Source organism: Amblyomma americanum, chromosome 2 (genome assembly GCF_052857255.1).
Source record: "Amblyomma americanum isolate KBUSLIRL-KWMA chromosome 2, ASM5285725v1, whole genome shotgun sequence".
Taxonomy (NCBI): Eukaryota; Metazoa; Arthropoda; class Arachnida; order Ixodida; family Ixodidae; genus Amblyomma; species Amblyomma americanum.
In genome coordinates, this window is record NC_135498.1 from 87,598,471 (window position 1) to 87,621,303 (window position 22,833).

General features: G+C 47.1%; 1 protein-coding gene across 1 annotated transcript; it reads right to left on the minus strand.

Moving 5' to 3' along the window:
• Positions 1-1,080: 1,080 nt before the first annotated feature.
• On the minus strand, positions 1,081-15,513 carry LOC144119861 (uncharacterized). The gene is made up of 5 exons (XM_077652382.1): positions 15,505-15,513; positions 14,211-14,489; positions 6,527-6,674; positions 5,947-6,237; positions 1,081-1,220 (listed from the first exon to the last, which is right to left on the minus strand). Exons 1-5 carry the CDS (start codon positions 15,511-15,513, stop codon positions 1,081-1,083), a joined length of 867 nt encoding a protein of 288 aa, XP_077508508.1.
• Positions 15,514-22,833: the final 7,320 nt, after the last annotated feature.

The following is a 22,833-nucleotide window of genomic DNA, read 5'->3' on the forward strand; positions in this document are numbered from 1 at the left end:
TGGAGGAGTGGCCGAACCACTAATAGGATGTACAGCGGAGCAGTCGTCTTCAAGAGTACGATTTGAGGAATTTAACAGTTACAGTACTGCTCCTCTGAAATCGGTAAGCCGAATTTCATGCAACCTCCGACCTTGCCCGCCGGGTGTCATTGCCGTGTGTCCCTAATCATGTCAACTTGTTTCGCCCTACATCTCCGCTCCCTCCTAGTTGTTAAGAAAAGCGAAGCAGTTGTTGCCCTGTCTCGAGCTTCAAATATGTCAATTTGAGCCTAAACTGACATCCTATCAATGCACAAGATCCAAATAAAATGTAAGCTATATACTCTGGACGTATTGGACTGAGAAGTTGCCACCTAACTCGTTCTTTAGAATAGCGCTGTATTTCAGGTCGTCGTGTGAAGCAAGGTACAGCTAGGCGTCGTTAGCGTCAAACAACAGAGAGAGAAACGTTAGCGCTGTAGTATCTATTCCAGCTGCCACCCTGTAGCTTTAGTAGCTTTAACAGTACCTCTTGCTGGGCTAGTTGGTGTAACATTGTGTAACAAAAGTAAAAACAGCGCTAATTTTTACACAAACCACACAGAAAGACCAGACAGGACGGGCGCTGACTCCAACTGCTTCGCTTTTTGTTACACAATGTTAGTAGCTTTCAATACCAACTGCACGATGTTACAGTTCTAGATGTAAGTGTGCATTCTGACGCATCACTGACAATTTACAGGAATCGACGACGCGTCGAATACAGTGGTTGTGTGCATCGCACTGGAACCATTTCAGGTGATGTCGGTCAGAACACGAGCATCTTAGCCAGCCAAAGGTGTGACGTCATTAAAGTAGAAGCCACTATGAAGTTCAGACACTGGAGTGTAATACAGGAGCACACAGTCGTTGCCCTTGTGCGGAAAGATCCAGCCTCAAGCATGCTGCCTCCGCGTTGTGTGACAGTGCAACCGATAGGGTTTCTGGTTGTGATATATTTCAAAGAACGCCATGATTAAGAGCCAGTACGAAGACAAAGGGTCTGCAGTTTGCAAGCAATGTTTCTCTTTATTACCTTAGGTAGTTTAAAAAGTGCGTAAATCACGTAAACTTTCCACACAGCAGAAGTGAATCCAGTTTTGTAAGCAGCTGGCCTCTTGCGACCTTCTTTGTGATCGTCTTGGGAACTTCATTGACGAAGAAAATCCCGCCGCTGAGTTGCGCTGAAGGCTTCACTCGTTCTGCGGACCAATGAATTGTTATATGAACCGATGATTAAGGGTAAAAATTTCCAGATAATATTTTTTTACTCTGGAAAAATATTCTATTCTTAAGGAATGCAATTCTAATTAAGTAAATAAATAGTGTTATCTCTGCATTTATTAATGCCAACACAAAACGTTCTACGCTCCTAATTATTAGCTTTAGCGTATTGAGGGTTCACTCTCGAACACTTCTCGCAGCGCTAAATTTCCCGGGAAGAGTGGACTGCATGCATAGAGAAACCGTTTCACGCCGGTAAGTGAACAGCGTTCACACGCTTGTATGTAACCCCTGGTGATACTTGACATAGCATCCAGCAATCTAGGCAAAGCCTTGCCGGAGACACTGCCCATTCAAACACTGTCACTGGGCTCTTACCGACAACATTATTGTGAAGAAATCACAAGAAGGCACAGGATCGTTACTAGCGTGAAAATATCTACAGCTTAAAATAGCAACTACCCATGCGATTCAGTAATACCTGAATTTGCGAGTCTCTGTGTTCTGGAAAACAAACTAGCTTGCCTATGTGAATGGTTCCTGTATTATGAATGCCTATAATATAATTTGGTTTGCAATGCCTGCCCTGCGCGGCCAGCGGGTGATGCCAGTCACACGGGATGTGGCGCGCTCCAGTGGGCGCTTGTCACATCAACTACTTAACGGCGGGAAGAGCACGGGCGCACGATATGCAGTACTCCGGCTAAAGTTCCTCATTGCGTTTCCCGGGGGCAGAGGCGCGAGCGCTTCCCATAGCCTATCGCGGCGCCCTTCTGCGCGAGCCTACATAACCAGCCTCCGCAGGGTAGATGGAAAACCTAGTGAACGGGGAAGGTGAAGACATAAAGGCAGGGAAGTGTTTTATTGGCCTTTTTTATCTATGACAAGGAGGTATAATGAGCAATATTGTCACTACAGACCAATCAGCTCACTTTCCATTCGCACGAGGTACTTACTAAGGTAATGGAATTGGATAAACCGTAGACTTCAGTCAAGAAAAAGACTAAGCTGGCTTTAGCGCAGACTACGCGAAAAGACACCACGTTCAAACTATCAATCAGGTGCTAAAGAAATGGGCAGAAAATAAGCAAATGATGTACACAGCCTTCTTTGATTACAAGAAAGCAGTTGGTTCAGTCGACATCTCAGCAATAATGCAGGAATTGCTGAACCGAGGTGTAGAAGAGTCATATGCAAAAATACTGAAAGATGTCTATAGGAGCTGCACAGTCAACATAGTCCTCCATTAAAAAAATTTAAATCTGAGTAAAGAGGGGTGTTAGGCAGGGAGACACAATATCTCTGCACTATTATTCACCGCGCGCTCACAGGAGGTGTAAAGAGAAAGGTAAGAACTGGGGATTAAAGTTAATAAAGAATACGTCACGAATCTTACATTTTTTCACGACATCGCCTTGCTGAGTAACTCAGGGGAGGAACTTCATAGCGTTATCGAGCACAGTTACAGACAGAGCAAAACGATTCATATAAAAATTAATATGTAGAAACTTTAAGCGATGTGCAGTGGTCACGTAAGGGCAGAACAGTTTACAATAGACAGCGACGCATTGGAAATTGTAAGGCAGTACATATACTTGGAGGGGGTACACACTCCTGAATAAGAATGACCAGTTGATGTTAACAATGGAGTGGAGTGCATTTGGCAACCGTTCTCAAGTCATGAAGCGCAGCTTACCAGTGTCTCTCAAGAAGAAAGAATAAAACATCTACATCTTTCCAGTATTCGCCTATAGAGCGGAAACTTGGAAGCCAACAAAAACGCTTGAAGTTAAGTTTAAAACAGTGAGGCGAGCGTGGGAATTAAAATGATATGCTGAATATTAACGCAGCAGGAGACAGCAGAATAGCGCTTGGTGAAAGGCCAATTTACGATATCCCATTGGAAATTAGGACAAGAAATGGTAATCTGCTGGGCAATCATAGTGCGAAAGCAAGGTGAGCGCTGGTTCGTAAGGGTAACAGAATGTATCCTGAGAGAATGCAGGCGAGAATGCAGATTGGAAAGTTTGGATGTGGGGGGCAGGGGAGGTAAGATGGTTACAGGTGGCGTAGGACAGGGTTAATTGCAATTAAATAGGAGAGGACTTTGTCCTGTAGTGTACAGTCTTGGTCAAAAGTCTTCAGGCTGTAAGCCTTCCCCTTCAGCCTCAAAACATAGCCGTCACGACGTCATTAAAGACCAAAGGGCCTTGAAAAATTTGCAGAAGACTTCTTTTGGCAGTTGACAAGCTTGGTGCTTCACGTAAGCTTTCAATGCTCCGTTACAAGGAGCATACAAGGGACGCTCATTCCACTACAAGGGAACGCTGTAAACTCAAGAGTTTTTACGGGGGATAGGCGCAGTCCTGAATCATCATTATGATTATTCAGGAGGCGTCGGCTATATAAGTTTGAATGGGTCAGCAAATAGGATTTTGGGACATATAGTTTGGGTCTATAAAATTAGCGTCTACAAGAAGCTTAGGCTATGAATTACGCTGTAGTGGAGGGCTCGGGATAACTTCGACCACCTGTGGTTCATTAACGTGCACTGACATCGCATAGTACACGAAAGTCGCTGGTTCGATCCTACCAGCGACGGTTGCATTTAGATGGTGGCGAAATGCTAGAGGCCCGAGTACTGTGCGATATCAGAGAACGTTAAAAACCACAGAAGGCCGAGCTTATCCGCAGCCCTCCAGTGCGGCGTCCCTTATAGTCTGGGTCACTTTGGGACGTTAATCCTATAAAGCCAAAGCAAATATGCCTTAATCCTATTTGCTGAACCATTGAAGCCTATACACATTTTTCGGTAGGGCGCCCTTTCGTTTAATGATTATCACAATGCTGTGGGCTGCCAGGTAGCTCAATAATTGTTTAATAATAGTATTTTCTTTACGCTGCCAGCAGACGCCTCTATCACTTTGTTTTATACGCGACAAGCGACCAGTTCACTATGGAACGGTTGGGAACACTGGCGACAGCTTCCATGGGTTTAGAGGTTCCTCGCGGTTGTTTAAGTCAAGTTATCTGTAAAATTCTGCCACATCTATATCCACTGCTGGCCGCAGTTCTTATTCAATGAAATAAAGGTTTGAGATTCTCTGATTCATATGAACAGCTTGCCAAGATTTCAGAGCAAAAACGCGCACCTTCCCGGACGATTTTTACAAATTTTTCGCTAGATCTTCAAACATACAATTTGTGACTCAAAACTACTTTCGACGGAGTTCTCTCATCTAAAGTTATTAAGTCCACAAATCAGCATATCTTTGGCTCATTAATGCGCTCATGCCAGAAAAAGAAGCAAACGAAAACACACGCTCACTTGCGCCGTATCTGAGCTGCCGTAAAACACAAAGTTGTCAATTTAGAAACGATATTCGGTGCCCATTTGCGTGCTTGGCTTGTTGTGTTTATTAGTGGAGCATGCACTCGCGTTATAGAAGACTGCTCCTTGTGTACAAAACATTTGATAGCGTCTAGGCGACGTGCACTCATGTGCACGCAAAGCACTAAGAGGACTTACATACTAAATAGAAAGGAGTAGAAAAAGAGTAAGCTCTCCCTTAGGGCACTCCCTTTATAAAAGGGAGAAAGCTTACTTCCGTTTTCTCTCATATAGGCGTATTCATATTTCGAGTGTAGCTACTCCGGACACGCCAAGCATAAAATGGCTAGCTAGCCCACATCACTGCTATGTCGAGGATATAGAGTTCAGCCACAAGTGGAGTCCTTTGTGAACAAGACAAGTGTTGACCGCACGTGCTACTGTCTTGGCAGGTTACCGTTTTGTCCAAAGGCTCAGTTTCGCGCAAAGGAAAAGTTTTTTTTTTTTGCATGTCCCCTTGCGCAAGAACCGCCGCGTATACGTGACAGGACTTTTAGATGGAACTTTCGGGACTGTTCCTTCCTCTATTTCTTTTACTCTTTTTCATGGTTATTCAAGAAGAAATAGTAAACGCTTTTGTTTTACTTCACTCAACTGAGTAATTTCTATTCTAAACGGCTTTGAGCCCTTGGCGCATCTATGAAACTACGTTTTCGTGACTTCGTACTTTTTGTAACATTCACAGTTTTTGTGACGAAGCATTTACGCCTTTCCGGATAACCTTGAGAGCAGGAAAATCTTTACATATGGCTGCAACAAGGTCATGCGTAAGCAATAACCTCAGCGAATGTTGTGCGTGCAAACACGTGAAAGCTTTCACAGCTCTACTAATTGCTCCTAGAACTTTAAATTACACTTAAGTTCTGACTGACCACTATAGTCGGATACAAGTCAAGAAAAAAGCAGCCTTTTTCCATCAAAGGGCCCCCCTTTCAGCCAATGACGTAGGCTGGTTCTCGTGAGCCTGCTAGGGTAAAAATTCAGGGAGTGGCAGATAAACGGGGGTAGCCTCCTGCCTTGGTTGTCCTGGATAGTCCTCTCCCTGCATTGTCATAGCCCTGCCCACATTGTCACTCTAGCAGGTTCATGAGAATCGGCCCAAGCCATTGGCCGGAAACGGATGCTTTGATGAGAAAAAGCCGCTTTATTCTTGAGTTTTATTCGTGTATAGCACGGCATCATTGTGTACAAAAGGAAACAAAACAGGCTTGGCCACCACAAGGCAGTAGTTGCGAGACTGCTCATCTGACCTACTATGGACAAAGGTGTAGAAGATGCTTACTGACCCTTGACCGGTTAGCACACAGACTTACCGGCAACGTATCGCTTGAGTTCGAGAGCGAAGCATGGGTCCGGGCAACGCCCCTTCACGGCGACGACGAGTGCAGTCAGAGCTTGTTCCTCGGTTCTCCACTCCTGCGACGTCTCATTGCCATAGCGATACCTGGGAACGCCGAACACTGCTGCGTCCGAGACGTCCGGGTGCGAAACCAGAAGCTCCTCCAGCTCGCAGGGGGAAACCAAGCATCCAGCACAAGAAATCAATGTCTCGATCCGGTCCCGCAAGAACAGACAGCCGTCTTCATTGTAAAAGCCACAGTCTCCTGCAGGAAAACGCGTCGTAGTGAGCTGAGGCTTGAAAATGCTCGAGCCGCTTTACTTAACGAGTTGCTTAAAATGACAAACAACGAAAATCCTGGAGAGAGCCGGCAAGGTCTCGGGAAGGCCTGAAAAATGTCACGCAGTAACAAAGCCACAAACAGGGAAAGGAGGAAAAGGAGGGTCGTAGGGGAAAGGAAACTACGAGAGCGAAACCACCACCAGCAAACCACAGTGAAGGGCAATGCAAGCAAATTGTCTCTGAGCGACAGACGTGATCGAGTTATCACTCACCAGTGCGGAACCAGCCATCGTCTGTGAATGCTGCCGGAGTTTCTTCCGGTTCCTGAGTGTAACCTAGCATTATGAACGTATCTGAATGCACGAGAACTTCACCGAGCTCCATAGGCCCTAGCACGGTGCCAGTTTCAGTGTTGATTACCTGGAGAGGCATAAAAATTGTCGAGCTATCTCACCTGTTGCGACAACGCCTAATCTGCAGGTTCATCATAAATATACTCGCTTCGTATTTATGTAAGTTTGAATCCCACCTGGGATGGCTGCAGGTTTTCACATACATAGGTTTAACATACGCGACTGTATAACAGAATATATAACTGTACATCCAAATCAAATTTGGTAGAATATGCTGTCATTGAAGAAAGTGAAGTAACACGCTTACAATACTGTATACTATCAAATAAGCTACAAAAGCGTTGTAACGGCGCGTACAGGAAAGAGTGCACAGTGGCCTCCCAATAGTCAAGGGGGAGGAGGTAGATTACGATGAATGGCGAGGAGGTCAACCAGTAGATGAAACCGATTCGCTGCCCTGCGCTGGGAGAAAGGTAAGAGGTGATATGAAGGTGAGGGAGAAAAAGCAGTGATAACGAAAAGCACGAGGTGAAAAGCCTTCGGCGAAGTCACAGCCTGTCGTGCAGGCCCGACGATATTAAGAACCGCAGAAGGGCATGGTAGGCCCTCACCGCCGATGATCGCCACGGTTAGTGTCCAAGAATCTTTAACACCGTAAGCGGGCGTGAATCGATGTTTTCAAGCGCACGGCGTAGAAAATGTATTTCAGAACTGTGCATTGGGCATTCACAAAGAATATTAGATGTTATCTCATCGAGGCCACAGATTTCACATGCAGGGTTATAAGCCATGCCGATCAGAGTAGAGTAATGGTTTGACAAAGCGATACCAAGTCACAGGCGACACAGCAAAGTTGCTTCACGTCGAGGTAGGCTGGACGGAAGCCGTATACTATAGCTTCAGGTCACGATACAGTGTCAGTAGATGCGGGTTCGATAACTAGCCGGAATTCCACAAGGCCAGCGTGATCTCCCGCTTCAGTTTTCGAAGCCTACCCACTGCGTCGGCTCTCGAGGTGGGGATAGACACAAAATCACCCTCGTGGTGAGCAGTTCGCGCGGCCTAGCCCGCGCGGTGGTTGTCTGCGATGCCACTGTGTCCTGGCAGCCAATGGTAAACAATATCGTAGCCTTTATTGATGGCGGTGTGGTGCCGCTCTCGGATTCCCGCGACCTCTTGTTCATGGAACCCGTGACGAAAAGCAGATTTCAAGGCTTGGAGGGCTGCTCTTGAACCAGTGAAATCAGACCATTGCTGAAGCCTTTCTTCACTGATATGCTCAATGGCGACACAAATAGTGGTAAGTTCTGCACCAGTCGATGAAGTCTGGCGGGATGCTTTGACTCTCTTAACTATGGTTCTTACAGGGATGACCACGGAGTCGGAGGAACTGAAGGGGGTCGCTGAGCCATCGGTGTATACATGCAGTCGGTGTCCTTGCTTCTCATGCATATATTCAAGAGCGCTGTTTTTGCGCTGTCGTTGATAAATCAGCGTTCTTTTTGACGCCTGGTATGGAAAGAAGCACACGAGGTTGGTGCAGACTTCATAATGGAGAAGACGGTCTAGAGGCTGGTGTAAATTTGGATGATAGAAAGTCGCGATGGACATCAATAATTTTCGAGAAGGATGTACGCGGCCGGTTAGCAGGAAGACTCGCAATATGAACGGAAATCGGAGACATGTGACGAATATACGCTCTCAAGGCGTCCATTGCTATATAGGTAGTCAGTGGATTCTCCTTGCGATGAGTACTGTTGCGGCTCTAGACGCGCATTCCTAGACCCATCCGGAAAGCTTGAGCTTGAACATTTTGTATACACCGGATGTTCGTTTTCCTCATGTTTTAAAATGTAGTGAGATTGTACCGAAGGAATCCCATGAATAATGCGATGTGCAGCTGGAGCATCAATTGCACTGATGCTCCCCGCGATTTCCCTCGGATAAGGGACAAAACGTGAATGATCGATGTGCCCTCGAGTACAAGGCAAATAGCATTTATGTGCTAACAATAAAAATCAAAGATTTCACTTGAAGCATGCGGTAGCCACCAATGCTAGTCTGCACTCATCTGCGCGACATTTACTGGAATAATCGCCCGAAGTTTTTGGCGGCTTGCGTAATGCAGTTAGATGCCATACTCGTACCTGAAGAGATCATTCTGAAGTCCGATTCAGTCAAGCTTGCATTGAAGAGGAAAAAAAGGCATACAATAAGCTATACAACCAAAAATAAATACAGAACGTTGTAATTGTTTAAGCATCAGAAAAATAAAGAACTAATGGCCATCAAAAAAACTTCTAAAATACTCATAATCTTTTCGGGAGAGCATCGACTCCCCAGTGAGGTGCGAAACTTTTCCAAAGTATCCTGCCAAGTTTCAGACTTATTTAGGCGTGGGAACAAAGAAAAATATTATTTGGTTCACGGGCAAGAGTATTTTCCCAGCGTAAAAACATTCTTGTGTCGTGTTTCCCTAGAACGGCTTTAAGTGAGAGGTTTTATGTTTAGCGCATTATAAAGTAATAAATATAAAAATTACTGAGGCTTAACTGTGGCTGAGCGTGGATATTCAAGCAAAAGATTTAATTATGTTGTGGTTAAGCTTGGTTAATCACATGTTGCAAGAGTATTCTTGACAGAGATTTAGACACAGTCGTTGAGCTGTGGTATCACTATTTATTATTGCTGCTTTATTGCTACAAAGACTGCACGATGGTCGGTGAGGTAGTTGGCTGCGGTCTCCATTTTTGTTATGCAGTATCGAGCTTTGTCGGCTAGATTATCCGACTCTGCCTGGTTCCAATAGTACTGCGCGCGTGCACTGCACACAGGCTCCTCGGCATTTTCCCCCACGGCGTCTGTGCTCGCACTACCTGGCGCGCCCGCTCGCCCTTTCTCAGTCTCTGACGCTGGCTTCGCGCACTTGGCATTCCAGACCCTCTCCAGTGAAGCAGCTCGCCAGGCGATATCCGCGGGGTGGTCAGACGCCGCTCAAAGCCTCCCCCTCTCGCGCAACACTGAGAGAATACGGCCGGGCCTCGTTCTCATGCATTGACAAGCTCGTACTGACTAGGCCTGCGCGGCGCTCCACGCGCGCGGAGATGTACCTCATTTGCCAAAAGTAACCGAGCAGCAGGTTTTTCCTTCTCAACCGTTAATGAAGCCGTTACAGCACCTCTAAGGACAGAAAGGTCTCAAAACGTGAGGACAAGGACTCACCTTACTTTCAGCAGATTCAGAGCTTAAGAGCTGCAGTAAGTACTTCGCTACGCGGCTGAGAAACAAACCACGTATGCCCGATTACTTTTGAGAAAAGGGGGAACGTAGTCAGGCGGGGACCCATCTGCGGAGAGCGCATGCGCCAAGCCGGCGGCGGCAGCAGCGTAGCTCCGGTCAAATGAATGTCAAACTGCAGCCCACGGCGAATTCGGCGTCGTTACCCCCGTAAAGCTTCCGCATTAAAAAATCAGTCTGTGCAGGGTTGCGTGGCTTGAAAATGCGGCGAGGCCTGCGAGTGAAAAAGCAACTGTGTGGGGTAGTCAGTCGGTCGGTACCTATCGTAGATAAACTGAACACCCTTCCGTGGCACCCACTCAAGCGTGACTACATAGTTTTGTAAACACGGACCCCAGCCCATGAGAGCATATTCTAAGATAGGGTAAGAACCTTGTGTGCCAGCAGCTTGGTTTCATGGCCGGAAAAGCCCTACGTGCGTTAAAGGAGAAAATAGCCTATTAATCGCTTTCTTGACAATATGCTGACCATGCGCATTCGAGGCAAGGCCTTGTGAAATAATAACGGCAAGTATTTTTTTTTACAGCAAAAGCTTTACTTGCCGCGAACTTGCGATTTCGCCGTGACGGTGCTTCGAGGAGGCACATGAAGTCACAACGCGCGCCTCGTCACGGATATTTCTCTCTCTCTCTCTCCTTCCCTACTCCCTACTGCGCATGCGCCACTAGTAGCACCGAGCCACAGGTGTTCCGCCGCTGCGCAGCGCCGCGCCTCTCCTCAAAATCAACTTTCAATTTTCAGTTTTCTCTTTCTTCTTTCCCTCTCTACTTTATTCCTTCCTTTACGGCGTGGTTCGGGTGTCCACCGAGATATGTGAGACGGTTACTGTACCATTTTCTTTCCTCAAAACCAAACAAAACAAGTGAGCCGACGCCGTTCGTACAGCAATGGCGTTGACAACTTTGCAAACGCCGTTCATTTTCGCGAAAGGGAAGGCGCACAACCGGCTCCGTGGGTCAGTGGAGACCTCAATCTCGCTTTCATGTGCGTGGCGTTGGCGTCCAACTCCAGGAGTCTGCTTTGATTGCGTTCCGCACAATGGATAGGCAGCGCGCCCTCCCTGCCGCCCTGGGAGGTGGCATGCAGTTAATGGTTGATCGCGAGAGATTGATCACCAAACGAACGCTGCGGCCTATCTATTGCTGCAGGGCTGCATGTCAGCCACAACGCTGTCAGCGGTAACGCATTCAGGCCACATCTCTCTCTCACCACCGCCACATGTATCAATAGTACATTGTCAACGCCAACGCCAATGAACACAGTGAACGCCGACGTCTTTCGCTTTGTATATCCTGGATTAGCTGAGCTAATCCACATTTATTTTTTTTCTTATAAGGTTTCAAGAATAGCATTTTCCCATCCATAAGAAAGGCTAAGCTTTGTTTTTTGTTTTGGTACACTGAGACATATTTTTCCTAGGTTGAAGACAATTTGCCAAGTATTAACAGATTGGGCGACATTACTAAGAGCGGTGATCAAGTTTCCTTGGTGTTCTGGAGTATTTATTTGCTGGTAGTACACGCTGCCGTCTGCGAAAACGGGTATTTTTACATCCGGGTTCATTCCTTGATGATGGTGCCCAGGATAGTGAATAATAATAATTCGTTTTGGGGGGAAAGGAAATGGCTCAGTATCTGTCTCATATATCGTTGGACACCTGAACCGCGCCGTAAGGGAAGGGATAAAGGAAGGAGTGAAAGAAGAAAGGAAGAGTAGGTGCAGTAGTGGAGGGCTCCGGAATAATTTCGACCACCTGGGGATCTTTAACGTGCATTGACATCGCACAGCACACGGGCGCCTTAGCGTTTTTCCTCCATAAAAACGCAGCCGCCGCGATCGGGTTCGAACCCGGGAACTCCGGATCAGTAGTCGAGCGCCCTAACCACTGAGCCACCGCGGCGGGGCCAGGATAGTGGGAGAAAAGCGTTTTTCGGCTTTAAATACTTTCTTCTTTACAGTTCCTGCTAGGGATGTTAAGTTAACCCTCATTTCTGGATGTAATGCTGTCTGTCTCTTTTCTTTATTCTCTTGATTTTACGCGTCATGTAAATTATTTGCTCAGGAATTATGCTAATTCCTTGATTGAAAAAGGGCTTGCGAACTGTACAGGCAATTCACCTGTGCACCGTACATGTGAGCGCAAAAACCGTATACGTATATATGTGAATGCAATGACAGTATAAAAGAACATTTCATATCTCATGTCGTTGTAGCGAATGGGGATCGCCTCTTTCACTCCCTCCCTTATCCCTTCCCTTACGGCGCGGTTCAGGTGTCCAACGATATATGAGACAGATACTGCACCATTTCCTTTCCCCAGAAAACCAATTACTATTATTATTACATGTAGGTGCTGTAGTATAGAAAATATAACAAGAATAGAGCACGACCTTTTCCATCTGTTTTCAACTGTAGAGAAAGCACTCCATTCAGTGTGTGATGTAAAGAGTGCAAGAAACTGTTGACACCAGCTGTGCGTCGTCTTTTGGTTCAGGCAACAGCCTCTTTAAATTCTCGCCGGCACGACCACAAGTGTGCACCGTCGGGAGAATGTACAACCGAAAACATCACGCGACGTAAGAGCAGAAGGTGCGAAGAAATAGCAACAAGCTTAGCTCTTTTCGATTCAGCAAGCCTCCGGAAATAATCTGATCTTCTGAGGGCACAAAGAGAAGAAAAGACAACAGAGGAACCGGTGTACCGATGTAGCTGTGCTCGCTGTAGGCTGCTATCACGTCTTGGAAGTTGGTCAAAGATTCTTCCGCGCGCAATATAGACGCGTGCGGCAAACTGCGCAAACTTCGGGCTACGCAGTATCTTGACAGGTCTGCGGCGATGCTTCGGGAATACTTGAGAGTGCCAGTCGAGCTGCCGGCGCCTTGTCGGCGATACCAGCTTTGCGGGGTCAGCTGAAGCTGGAATGCCATGCCTTTCTGGTTTTCATTGCGTTGGCAGTGCAGTATCGATGAATCCAACTTTATTTAGGACAACGCTTGCTAATCAGGCCTTGCAACCAATCCGAGAGGAAATTTCAGAGCGCTCTTTGCTACAGGGTGGTGCACATATTCGGCTCGCTCTCCAAGAAAAAGCTTGTTTTCCGCATCATCTTCATACATGCGTTCTTTTAGCAGCGCCTGAGTCTCACACAAAAGCCAAAGACAAGTATTCATTGCCAAAACTCTCAGCTTCTACATTGCAAGCAGCCGCTACCATTTCCAAATGACGATGGGGGGGGGGGGGGGGGTTGACTGTCTATACGGGAAACGAAGAGATGGAAGCCAGGAACCAGGCACTACTGGCTGTGGCTGGAGGAGGCAGTCGATACACCGAGGCCTTCCTCTTGGGAGGAGGCAGTCAGGGGACTTTTTTCATTATTCACGCTAAACGAAATGTGACGTAAGACAATTAAATGGAAAAGAAGAAAGTGCGAAGACCCACCCCAGGAGAGAGTCCCGGCGTGCTCCCGCTGCTGCTGACACCGCTAGAAGAAAGTTGAGGAAAATGCACGGACATGTCGAATGGCACCAACTGGGACACATCACTGCCTCGTGCAGGTAGGAGTGAGTTCAAAGAGAGAAAAGTGCAAAGAACGATGAAAGAAGCGACGGGCTTTGGCAGCAACCGCGTGCGCCGAAGCTGATACGACGGCTGCGTAAACAACAAATACCCTTATACCCCTTCTCATTTGCTCGTTCCTGCATTGCAAGCCTTAAGAGCAGTGACGTTCTCTAGCGTACCTAGATGTCCCTAGATGCGCCCGGGCTTGGTGTAAGGAGAGAGTCTAAAATTTTTCCATTTACATGCATGGTCAGAAAGAGCGAAAACTTACATTCACGCGCAAAATCCCATCAACGCCTCCCTCACGTGACCGCACTCTAGTGAGGCAGCGGGCTAAGAGGTGAGGATGGTGGTCTCACGTTCTTGGCGCGTGTCCTATCCCACGCTGGTGGCAAGCGCTAAGCACCTTTCCAACAAGCTGTCTCCACGTGATTCGTACATGGGCAATTTGAGGCGTTCGGTTACACTCCGGCGTCTCATCCAGACCCGATCTTAACAAGTTGGACATCAAATAGCATGAAGAGTTGCTACAAAATATGGTCCCTATTTTGCAATGCTGTTCACTGGCAGCTATGTCAGATCCTTAAGTTCGGTTTAATTACGTACAGTATTGTGCAAATATCTATACAAAATTGAAGGTCTTTGTATGTCAGTTCCTTTAGTATGCAGTGAGGATCTCTAGGAATATGATCCGAGTAATGGGGAAAATTCGGGCTAGTATTCAGAAGAAGCAGAAAGCAAACTGTACCTTTATCCTTATGCTGGGCATAGGGAAGCCCACAGAATTGTGGGGAGAAATGACGTCCGGCTGTGGCGCAGCGATCGGGCCACACATCTCAGTCATGCTGTACACGTTCCTTAACTCGACGAGGGCAGGGCAGGTGGTAAGAAATTCATTTGCCAGTTTTGGTGGTGGGGTTTCATCCGTGCATAGAACAGCCTGTACTGAAGGCGCTGTGGACTCCGTCGCCGCTAGCTTGCGCATAACTTGGTTCAACACCGACAGAGAGGTGATTAGGCGGGTCACCTGAAAAAAGTCGCAACACAATGTGAAGGAGGCTCCAGAAATATCAGTCATACTACTCATGCTCAAGAACTCCACCTAGGCGGCGTTTGTTCAAGCGAATATACTTCGCCACCACAGAATAAAGGATGCCATGGCCGTTGGAGGCGCGACTTGCACCGCGTCACATGCATGACAATGGCACCCAGCTTAAGAGTCTTTACTGCAAGAGGTCCTCAGTGGAAGTGTTGATATTATGTATTTATTTCTTCACAGAATGCCCTGCAGTGCCGGAGAAATACAGCAAAGCAGTGGGTACAATACAATATTAGGCAAAGGGGTGATACAAAGCTGCGAGCAGGGACTTTAAATAAAGTCGGTTAAAAAAGACAAAGTGTTATTGCAACAAGGCCGGTGAAGCTAACATAAAGCACAAAAACGGGAAAACACTACTTCCACTTTCATGGTATCAGATAAGTGCAGCTTAAGGGGGCACAGCAGAAGCACGATTTACACTTTCCGTGTGATCACTGTAGAACTTGAGATTACACCAGATGGCTTTTCTCCCTACTAAATTGTGCCGAAATATAGTACCGCTTCTCCTCCAAGACGCGCCAAAGGCTACCTTCATGATGCTGAGAATAACATAAAGGGTTCTTGTGGGCGAAGAAGCATACATGTCATCACGACCTGCCGTCACTGCACTACCCTCCGAAGTGGTGGGTTTCGGTGTGTATACTGCTTATCAATGAAATCATTCGCTGAACAAAGAGAAAAGATTGTCCACAGCTTCCGTACTCATGACGAGATGTTTATGTTAGTTCCGATGGCTTTCTTGTGCTGTCGTAGTTCCGCTGACATTTTCTTGCATCATGCATCTACCCGCTCAACAATCTGTTAATCTGTGCTACTGAATTTTATTCGCTGCAGCAACAATCAACCTATATTAAAACTCCATGCAATCTTAGACACGAAACATATTACACGAAACTGCTTGTAATTGCGTACGGTGAATTTAAGGCGCCACATCAGAGCTCACCCCGTTCATGGCAATACTCGGAACCCTTGCATGTACTGAAGATGACGACAAAGAGGAAGCGCGCAGTGCGATGCCGAGCATTAAGGACTTGGAAGAATCCAAATGTGAGAGTGGTGCTTCCTTGAGGGAGGATTTATTAAACTATAGAGAAGCGTTGTTTCTGTCACTGACAACAATGAGTTAAGAAGTTGTCCACAGTTTGGCACATACAGTTACTACAGCACAACAGGTTCGCGCAATGTATTAAAGACTGGTGCCGAATCTGATCACCTTCTCATCAGGAGGAGTAGGCGTGAGCAGTGGACCTTCTCTATATTCCACGTATCGACGACGTCACAAGTAACTTGGATGGCTTTAAGAGACAGTCAATAATCAAAATGATTATGACCACTGCGCTTCTCAACGTGTCACAGCGGTCAGCATTCATGTCCTGAGAAGGCTATCACTATTGATATCCAGTTTACGAAGAGCTAGGAAGCCAAAAGAGGACCAGAGCTCTTCGGAGCACTTTTCTTTTCATTTTTTACATCAAGCCAAAGCACTGAACTGCTTCCACTATCACGGAAATGTTGACTCGTAGATGGCACACGCAGACCTCCAGTATCTATTTCATCTATGCACGATTCGTTCACGTCTACCGTATTACGACTCCACGGTCAATAAGTGGGTTTTCGCATCACATTTTGCACCAACACACATGAAAGTGGCCAATGCAGAACAATGCTTGTTCCACGATGTTCCACGCCCTCTGTCATGGCACAGGTGACTATAAGTGGGGTGCAGTTGTTATGTGGGCAAGAACTAATGCCCCTTTAAAGGGGCCAAGAAAGACACAATACGCAGAAATCACTAACTATTATACAGCTTACGAGGCGGCGTCGAAGGGTCATGCTCAAATTGTACGGAAGAATGCATTCTGCGTAGGATGGTAATGGATAGCTCTACCCACGATGAAGCAGCCATGCACGTCGCTTCACAGTTCGACAGGGAGAGTTTCTTTAACCTGTTTCGTGCCCTCCGGGGCGCTTTTGGCAATCAGAATTTCCTATTTCAAGGAAAATGGTCCTCGCGACTTGCTAGTAATCTCCAATTAGCAAGAGATGCACGGGAGCTCCACATAAAGCCTAAGAAAGTTCTCAGGCGAACTCCAAACTTGCAGCCATATATTCAAAAGCATCACCAAAGCCTAAGACGGAAGCATGTTGCAGACCGTACCTTGTGCTTCTCAATGCAGGCAGCCATGGCAGAGACGTCTGGGAAGTGGCTTCCAAGGACGGCCGTGCCTCCACAGTGTATCGTCAGGAAGCAGTTTGTGAACCCGAAGAACTGGCACATCGGGGCGCACGCATAAACAGTGTCATCGCATTTCACGAAGTTCGCCAACCTGCACAGTTCGCTTCACTCTACAAACCCGTCAAAACCCGCGTGCGCGGTGCAATACAAAGCGGATGCATCAGATCCGAGGAAAGGCAGATTTATGTTTTGCGATTAATGGTTAGTCTCTCGACTGCAGCAATCGGTGAACCGACGTCAAAGTCCATGCTTTCGCAGTTCCGAACACAGAAAAGAGTAAGTGGGGACACAAGTGGGAAAAAGACAGGCTGGCAGACATGGCGAGTAGAGAGATAGTTGATTTTTCGAACCAAAAATTAAAAAAATATGCGGAGATAATACTTTGGAAAGAAAGCAGCTGCGAGGACGAGAGGAGCTCTACGTATTGATAGAGAGCAATTCAAAAAAGGTTTATAGAGTGAGGCCTTGGTCAAGATCCTTCGGCCTGGTACTCTAAGAAGGTAAAAAGAAAACCGAGGATGAATGAGGGTGAGACAGAAGAATGTGCACAAATGACCGCTGCAACCAATTCAGCCTCATCAGCAGCAGCAGCAGTAGCCTGACTAGACCCACTGCAGGGCAAAGGTCACTCCCATGTCTCTCCAATTAACCCTGTTCATTGCCAGCTGCAAACTTCCTAATGTCATCCGCCCACCTAACCTCCTGCCACCCCCTGCGGCGCTTGCCTTCTCTTGGAATCCACTCCGTTACCCTTAAGGACCAGCGGTTATCTTGCAATCATATAGCAGCTGACTACAGGACCTCATCACCCTAGAGCGTCATAATGAATGATACAGGGCAGTAACCCCGTAGGGGCCGCCATTACACGCTGGCCTCGTACATATTTCAGCTAATGAGAAGAAAGCAGGCTCTCATGCTGTCACCACTGGGAAACTGGGAAAGGCAAAGGCGATAGCATTGTGCGCACTTGGCGAACGCGGTTAGCTCGGTTTGAGTGTTTAAGGACGAGTGCAGAGCCTTTTGACTAGCAGAAGTAAACAGTATATGCATTTCAACGTCATGGGTTGCCTCTTTCGATAGTAGTTTTCGTCGTCGTCCTCTGCACATGCTCAAAAAACAGAAAAAGCCTACCTTACAGGACACCAACTAATAACAGTTCAGGGGCAGCACCTTTTCTTCTAAAAATACAGCTTTTCTTTTCAAGAACAGAGTCAAGGTTAGCTTTGCGGTCAGACTGGGTGGCCCATTACGCATCGCCAACGTTCAAAATCTTTTGAAGAAGACAGACATTCTCGTCTTCACCCATCCGAAATGTGGCTTATACGGATGTGTAACAAAGCATAAAATACTGTTTACAATGAGACCCTTGGGCTCTTCACTTTTGAGAAACGCTGTATATCGTTAATATTAATGATGCGTATGATTCTCTAAAAAACTCCAGTCGCAGAGTCCATCACAGTTCACCCCTGCGTCAAGACCGTGCTCACCCTTATGGAGTCTTCACGAACCTCGGATTCACCTCTATATTCATGGCATTACAAAGAAAGCTGGTGTATCACTGCCCGCTCTCAAACAACTGACATTCAATCACCTGCATTCTTACCACAGACACCGCATACATATTTACACAGACGGATCAGTTCACTCGACCAGTTCTGCGGGCCGGTGGTGATACCGGCCAGATCCATCTTCATGAAAGTGAAGACGACCTATCAACCATCTTCAACTGGTGCGGAACTCGCAGCCTTACGGGCTGCGGTAGAGTTCATCAGTCAAGAACCTCCACATGACTGGACGGTTTTCACCGACTCTAAAGCAGCCCTTCAAGCCCTGCAAGGTGCGCTACGCCGCGGGTCGCAGGAGCAACTTGTTGCTGAGATCCGTCCACTGTACCACGGCACCGTTTCCAAAGGTCATGTCATCATTTTTCAATGGCGGCCAGGACACTGTGGTATTAACGGTAATCACCAGGCCGATGCGGCTGCGCGTTCTGCTCACAACGACGGACTTCCAGTGAGGATCCCAATATCGAGACCTGTCGCTGCATGTGGGCTTCACCCTTTGGCGCTGGAGCTCACACTTTCAGCGTGGAACACGGGAGAGTTTTGCAACCTCCGCCTCAAGGCACTGGACCCTGAACTGCGCCTTCGTCTTCCACGTAACTTAGAACGTCGCGACGCAACACTGTTATGCCGTTTATGTATCGGTGTTGCATTTACCAATTACTATGCTTTCCGGATGGGGATGGCCGACAGCCCTGCCTGTGAGAGCTGTGGTTGTGAGGAGACCATCGCTCATCTTCTCTGTGAGTGCCCTGCATTTTGCGACTGCAAGACATACACTGTGTTGTGCCCCGGACCGCCTCAATCCTCGCCCATTAACAGAGCAAAAGATCCTCGATCCGTGGTCACAGCAGTCGACTGCCCTCAAGGCATACAAGGCACTCTTTGCCTACTTGAGAGCGACTGGATTGAGTGACAGATTGTGACAGCGTTGTGCGTGTGTGTGTGTTATGCCTTTTTCCCCTTCTCTCTTCCTCCTTTTAGTCCCCTAATCCCTCTTCCCCAGTGCAGGGTAGCCAACCGGAACCCCTTTCTGGTTAACATCACTGCCTTTCCCTCCTCCTCTTTATCCATCTATCTATCTATCTATCCAGTCGCAGAAACCTCTCAGTTGCAGTAATAGTCGTCATAACATGCTGTTTTAAGAAACTCATACCTTGAAAAAATGGGGCGTCAAAGGCGCGAGCACCTTATCATTATTCAGTTCAATGTCTGAAAATACTCACAGTCCTGCCGGCCTCCTCTGGTGCTAAGTTGTAACCGCGGTGGCTTCAAAGCATCCCTCACATGGCAGTGCCTATGCGCACTGTCCGTTTCTGCGCCAATAAAGTGTCAATGCCTTCCAATGAGCGCCTGCATCAGATGGCCAGCTCCCTCGGACAGAATTTGTAATGCGCAGGAGTTGAACGTGGCGTTTCTTCGGTTACAAAGTACTACAGCCATGAGATTGAAGCTGCTTAAATGTGAACATAAGGGCATCAACAAAGAAATTTCGCGGAGAGATAGATTGTTTCCTTTCTTCATCCCTCTCCTGAGATGCATGTACAATTTTTCAGCGCTTGCTCTATGTAAAAATGTGTTCAAGGTAAAGGGTGGCCACGCGGCCATAAAATTTTTGTCCCGAAAGAGGAACCTCCCAAGCCGTTCTTAGGGGCCAATAGCATCCAGCTCGATTGGGCAGTTTGCGGAGTCCGAAATGCGGGGCATAAATGTAGGGTTTGTCATGAAGTGGTGGTGAAATGATGCGGCTAACCTTTAAGCTTATTCACCGCGAAAGCGAGGTGCGTTTTGGATGTTTTCTATGCCTACAATCGTTGGTTTAAAGAAACGGAAGGCAACTGCACTCGTTTTATATTAGAGAGAATAGTTACCTAGGCACGCCGAAGCTTTGGAAACAGATGTAGCTTCCTCGTGAAGAGTGTCTTGGCGCACAAAAATAAAGTATTCCTTGTTAGTTCCGCCCACTTTCGCATAGCGTGCTACGTGTGACTGCATGAGTCGAACACGCACTATAAATCTCTTCTGGCCTAGTTTCCCGCCTCTGCATAGGTATTAGTAGAGATCACTGTTCAAGAAGAGGGCCCAATTACGCGCAAGCTACAGAAGTGGGTACGGGCGTTTGGAAGTGTACTCTTCGGCAGGCATTCTGATCGCAGTCACAGAAATTGTGTTAACAAACTTTAGTTACCACATAAACTAAGAACTAAGATTACCTGGAAATTCGTACGCTACTAAAAGGAGAACAAGTGTGCAACAACAGAGCTCACAATATTTAATTGTTTAAGCGCATCAAGCGCATTATGCGGTTACGTTTAAGCTTTCCCGTGCCCTGCCTCCAGCGTGCTCTCATATTTCCTTGCGTCTAATCTGATGTCAGATTGAGCACCTGCGTAAAGGTCTGTCTAGAACTACTCTGCACCTGTGATTATCGTGGGCGAGCCTTGAAGCGAGTCCATTCGCCTCATAAAGCTAACGCTGTAATACGACCTCATGGCCTTCAGTCGGAACCCACCACACGAATGAAGGTCTTAACTCGTCTAGGTGACAGAGGAACAGCCGTGGATTGACGAGCGTAGGTTATAGCCCCAGAGAATAGAGTGGCCTCGATCCGAGCTGGGTTGAGAAACCGCAAACAGAATGTATCGGCGGCATGAAGAAATATTCTAATGTATTTCATCCAGTACTGCAATCCAGGCCGAGCATATATTGACCTATGGGTTTTTATTTAGATTTGTAGTTCAGTAGTGTATCCGTGATGTTAAGCCGTGTTATAACACTGTGAAATGATAAATGGTCTGCGGACTGCTCCTGTTTTCAATGAATGGGAACCGAAAAGCTCCCAAGACACTTAAACGACAAGCATTCCTTCCTGCAACACTGGTGGCCATAGCAAACAAGACTGCGCAACACTTACTTCTGAGCTGCAGCTTGCATAAGCACGGACCGAGTGGATAGTTCGATGGTTTTGGGAATGCCCGTAGTTATGCTGCTGCAACTGACCAGCATGACATCGTCATTTCCTGCGCCACCAGGGGCAACAAATTCTAGCTCACACATTGACTGAAAGCATTGGATGTCCGTGCATCCTGAAACATCTCCCAGCGAGAGCCAGCTCTGAAAAAAAAAAGTAAGAAGACTTAAAAGGAAGTGACTTTTCTTTGAAAGGCGTATTATGTTTTTGTTTATACGGTCTTGGCACAATATTGCCAAAGCGTGTACAGGCTCAACAGTGGGTGTAAAACTCTGAGGCCGAGGCAAAAAAAAAAGTATTGCGTGAAATATGGGAGCCAAACGCGGAATACTTGTCGCGACATATGTCGGAAATTGTGCACGACAGTATATATGTAGCAATTTTTTAAGCAAACAAAGCTCTTAGAGAAAGAGACTTTTCCTTGCCGACTTATTCCTGTTTTTCATCCTCCATTGCATCCAGATCTGAAGCTCCGGCTTCCATCCGGCCTACCACGACGTGAAGAAACGTTACTGTGTTGCCTGTGGCTTGGTGTAGCTTTCACCAACCATTACTTGTTCTTAATCGGTATGGCTGATAGCCCTGCATGTGCCATCGGCGGGTACGACGAGACTATCCCATATTCTTTATGGCCGCCCTGCCTACTGAGCCAAAAGGCAGTCGCTCTGCCTTGTGGTGGAGCGTCTAAATCCATGTCCACTGACAGCAATGAAGATTCTCGACCACTGGCCGCGGAGATCATCGGTGGTGAAGGCCTCCAAGGCACTGCTCCGCTTCTTGCGAACTTCTGGCCTGCACGATAGGCTGTGACCTTTACGAACGCTGACCTTTCATAGTGACTCTCCTTTCTCTTTCATGTTTTATCCCCTCACCCCTTTTCCCCGCGTAGGGTAGCATTGCTAACTGACTATTCTTCCGGTTAACCTCTCTGCCTTTCCTCTTCCTCCTCCTCCTATTCAATTTCAATCACTTGTGTGAACGTATGTATACCTGGAGATGCCACAACTTAAACCCTCACTCACACCTGAAAGCATACCCAATATTAATATGTGTTCTTACAAGCTGCGCTGGTAACGTTGCCAGCAGTCTTTCGTCTTTTGACCTTTCCTCTCGTTTTCTTTCTTACCTGTACATCGCACGCTGAGGCTTTATTGGCAGAAATTTCTTTAGTCACTTAACCTGTATTTCTGCTGAGAACGCTACGCTGTTGGCTCGGTAGAGGAAGCCACAGGCAGTGAAGCGTGCAGCTTGGAGCTTTGGTATCAACTGCCTTTAAGCTTTATTCGCTGGCTCCTTCTCTGGTAGTCGGTTTCTCTTTCTACTTTTTTTTTCGGTGCGTATTCTATCCCGGATCAGATGAAGGGAAAGGAATGCCGGTTGGCACGCTGGCAGGGTCACGGCTTCCTCATGACGTCTTCGGAGTTCACCACAATATACTGAAGTATGCAAAGAGCCATTTCAGGTACTGCAATAAGTGGGACCTCTGCCACACTAAAATGGCTA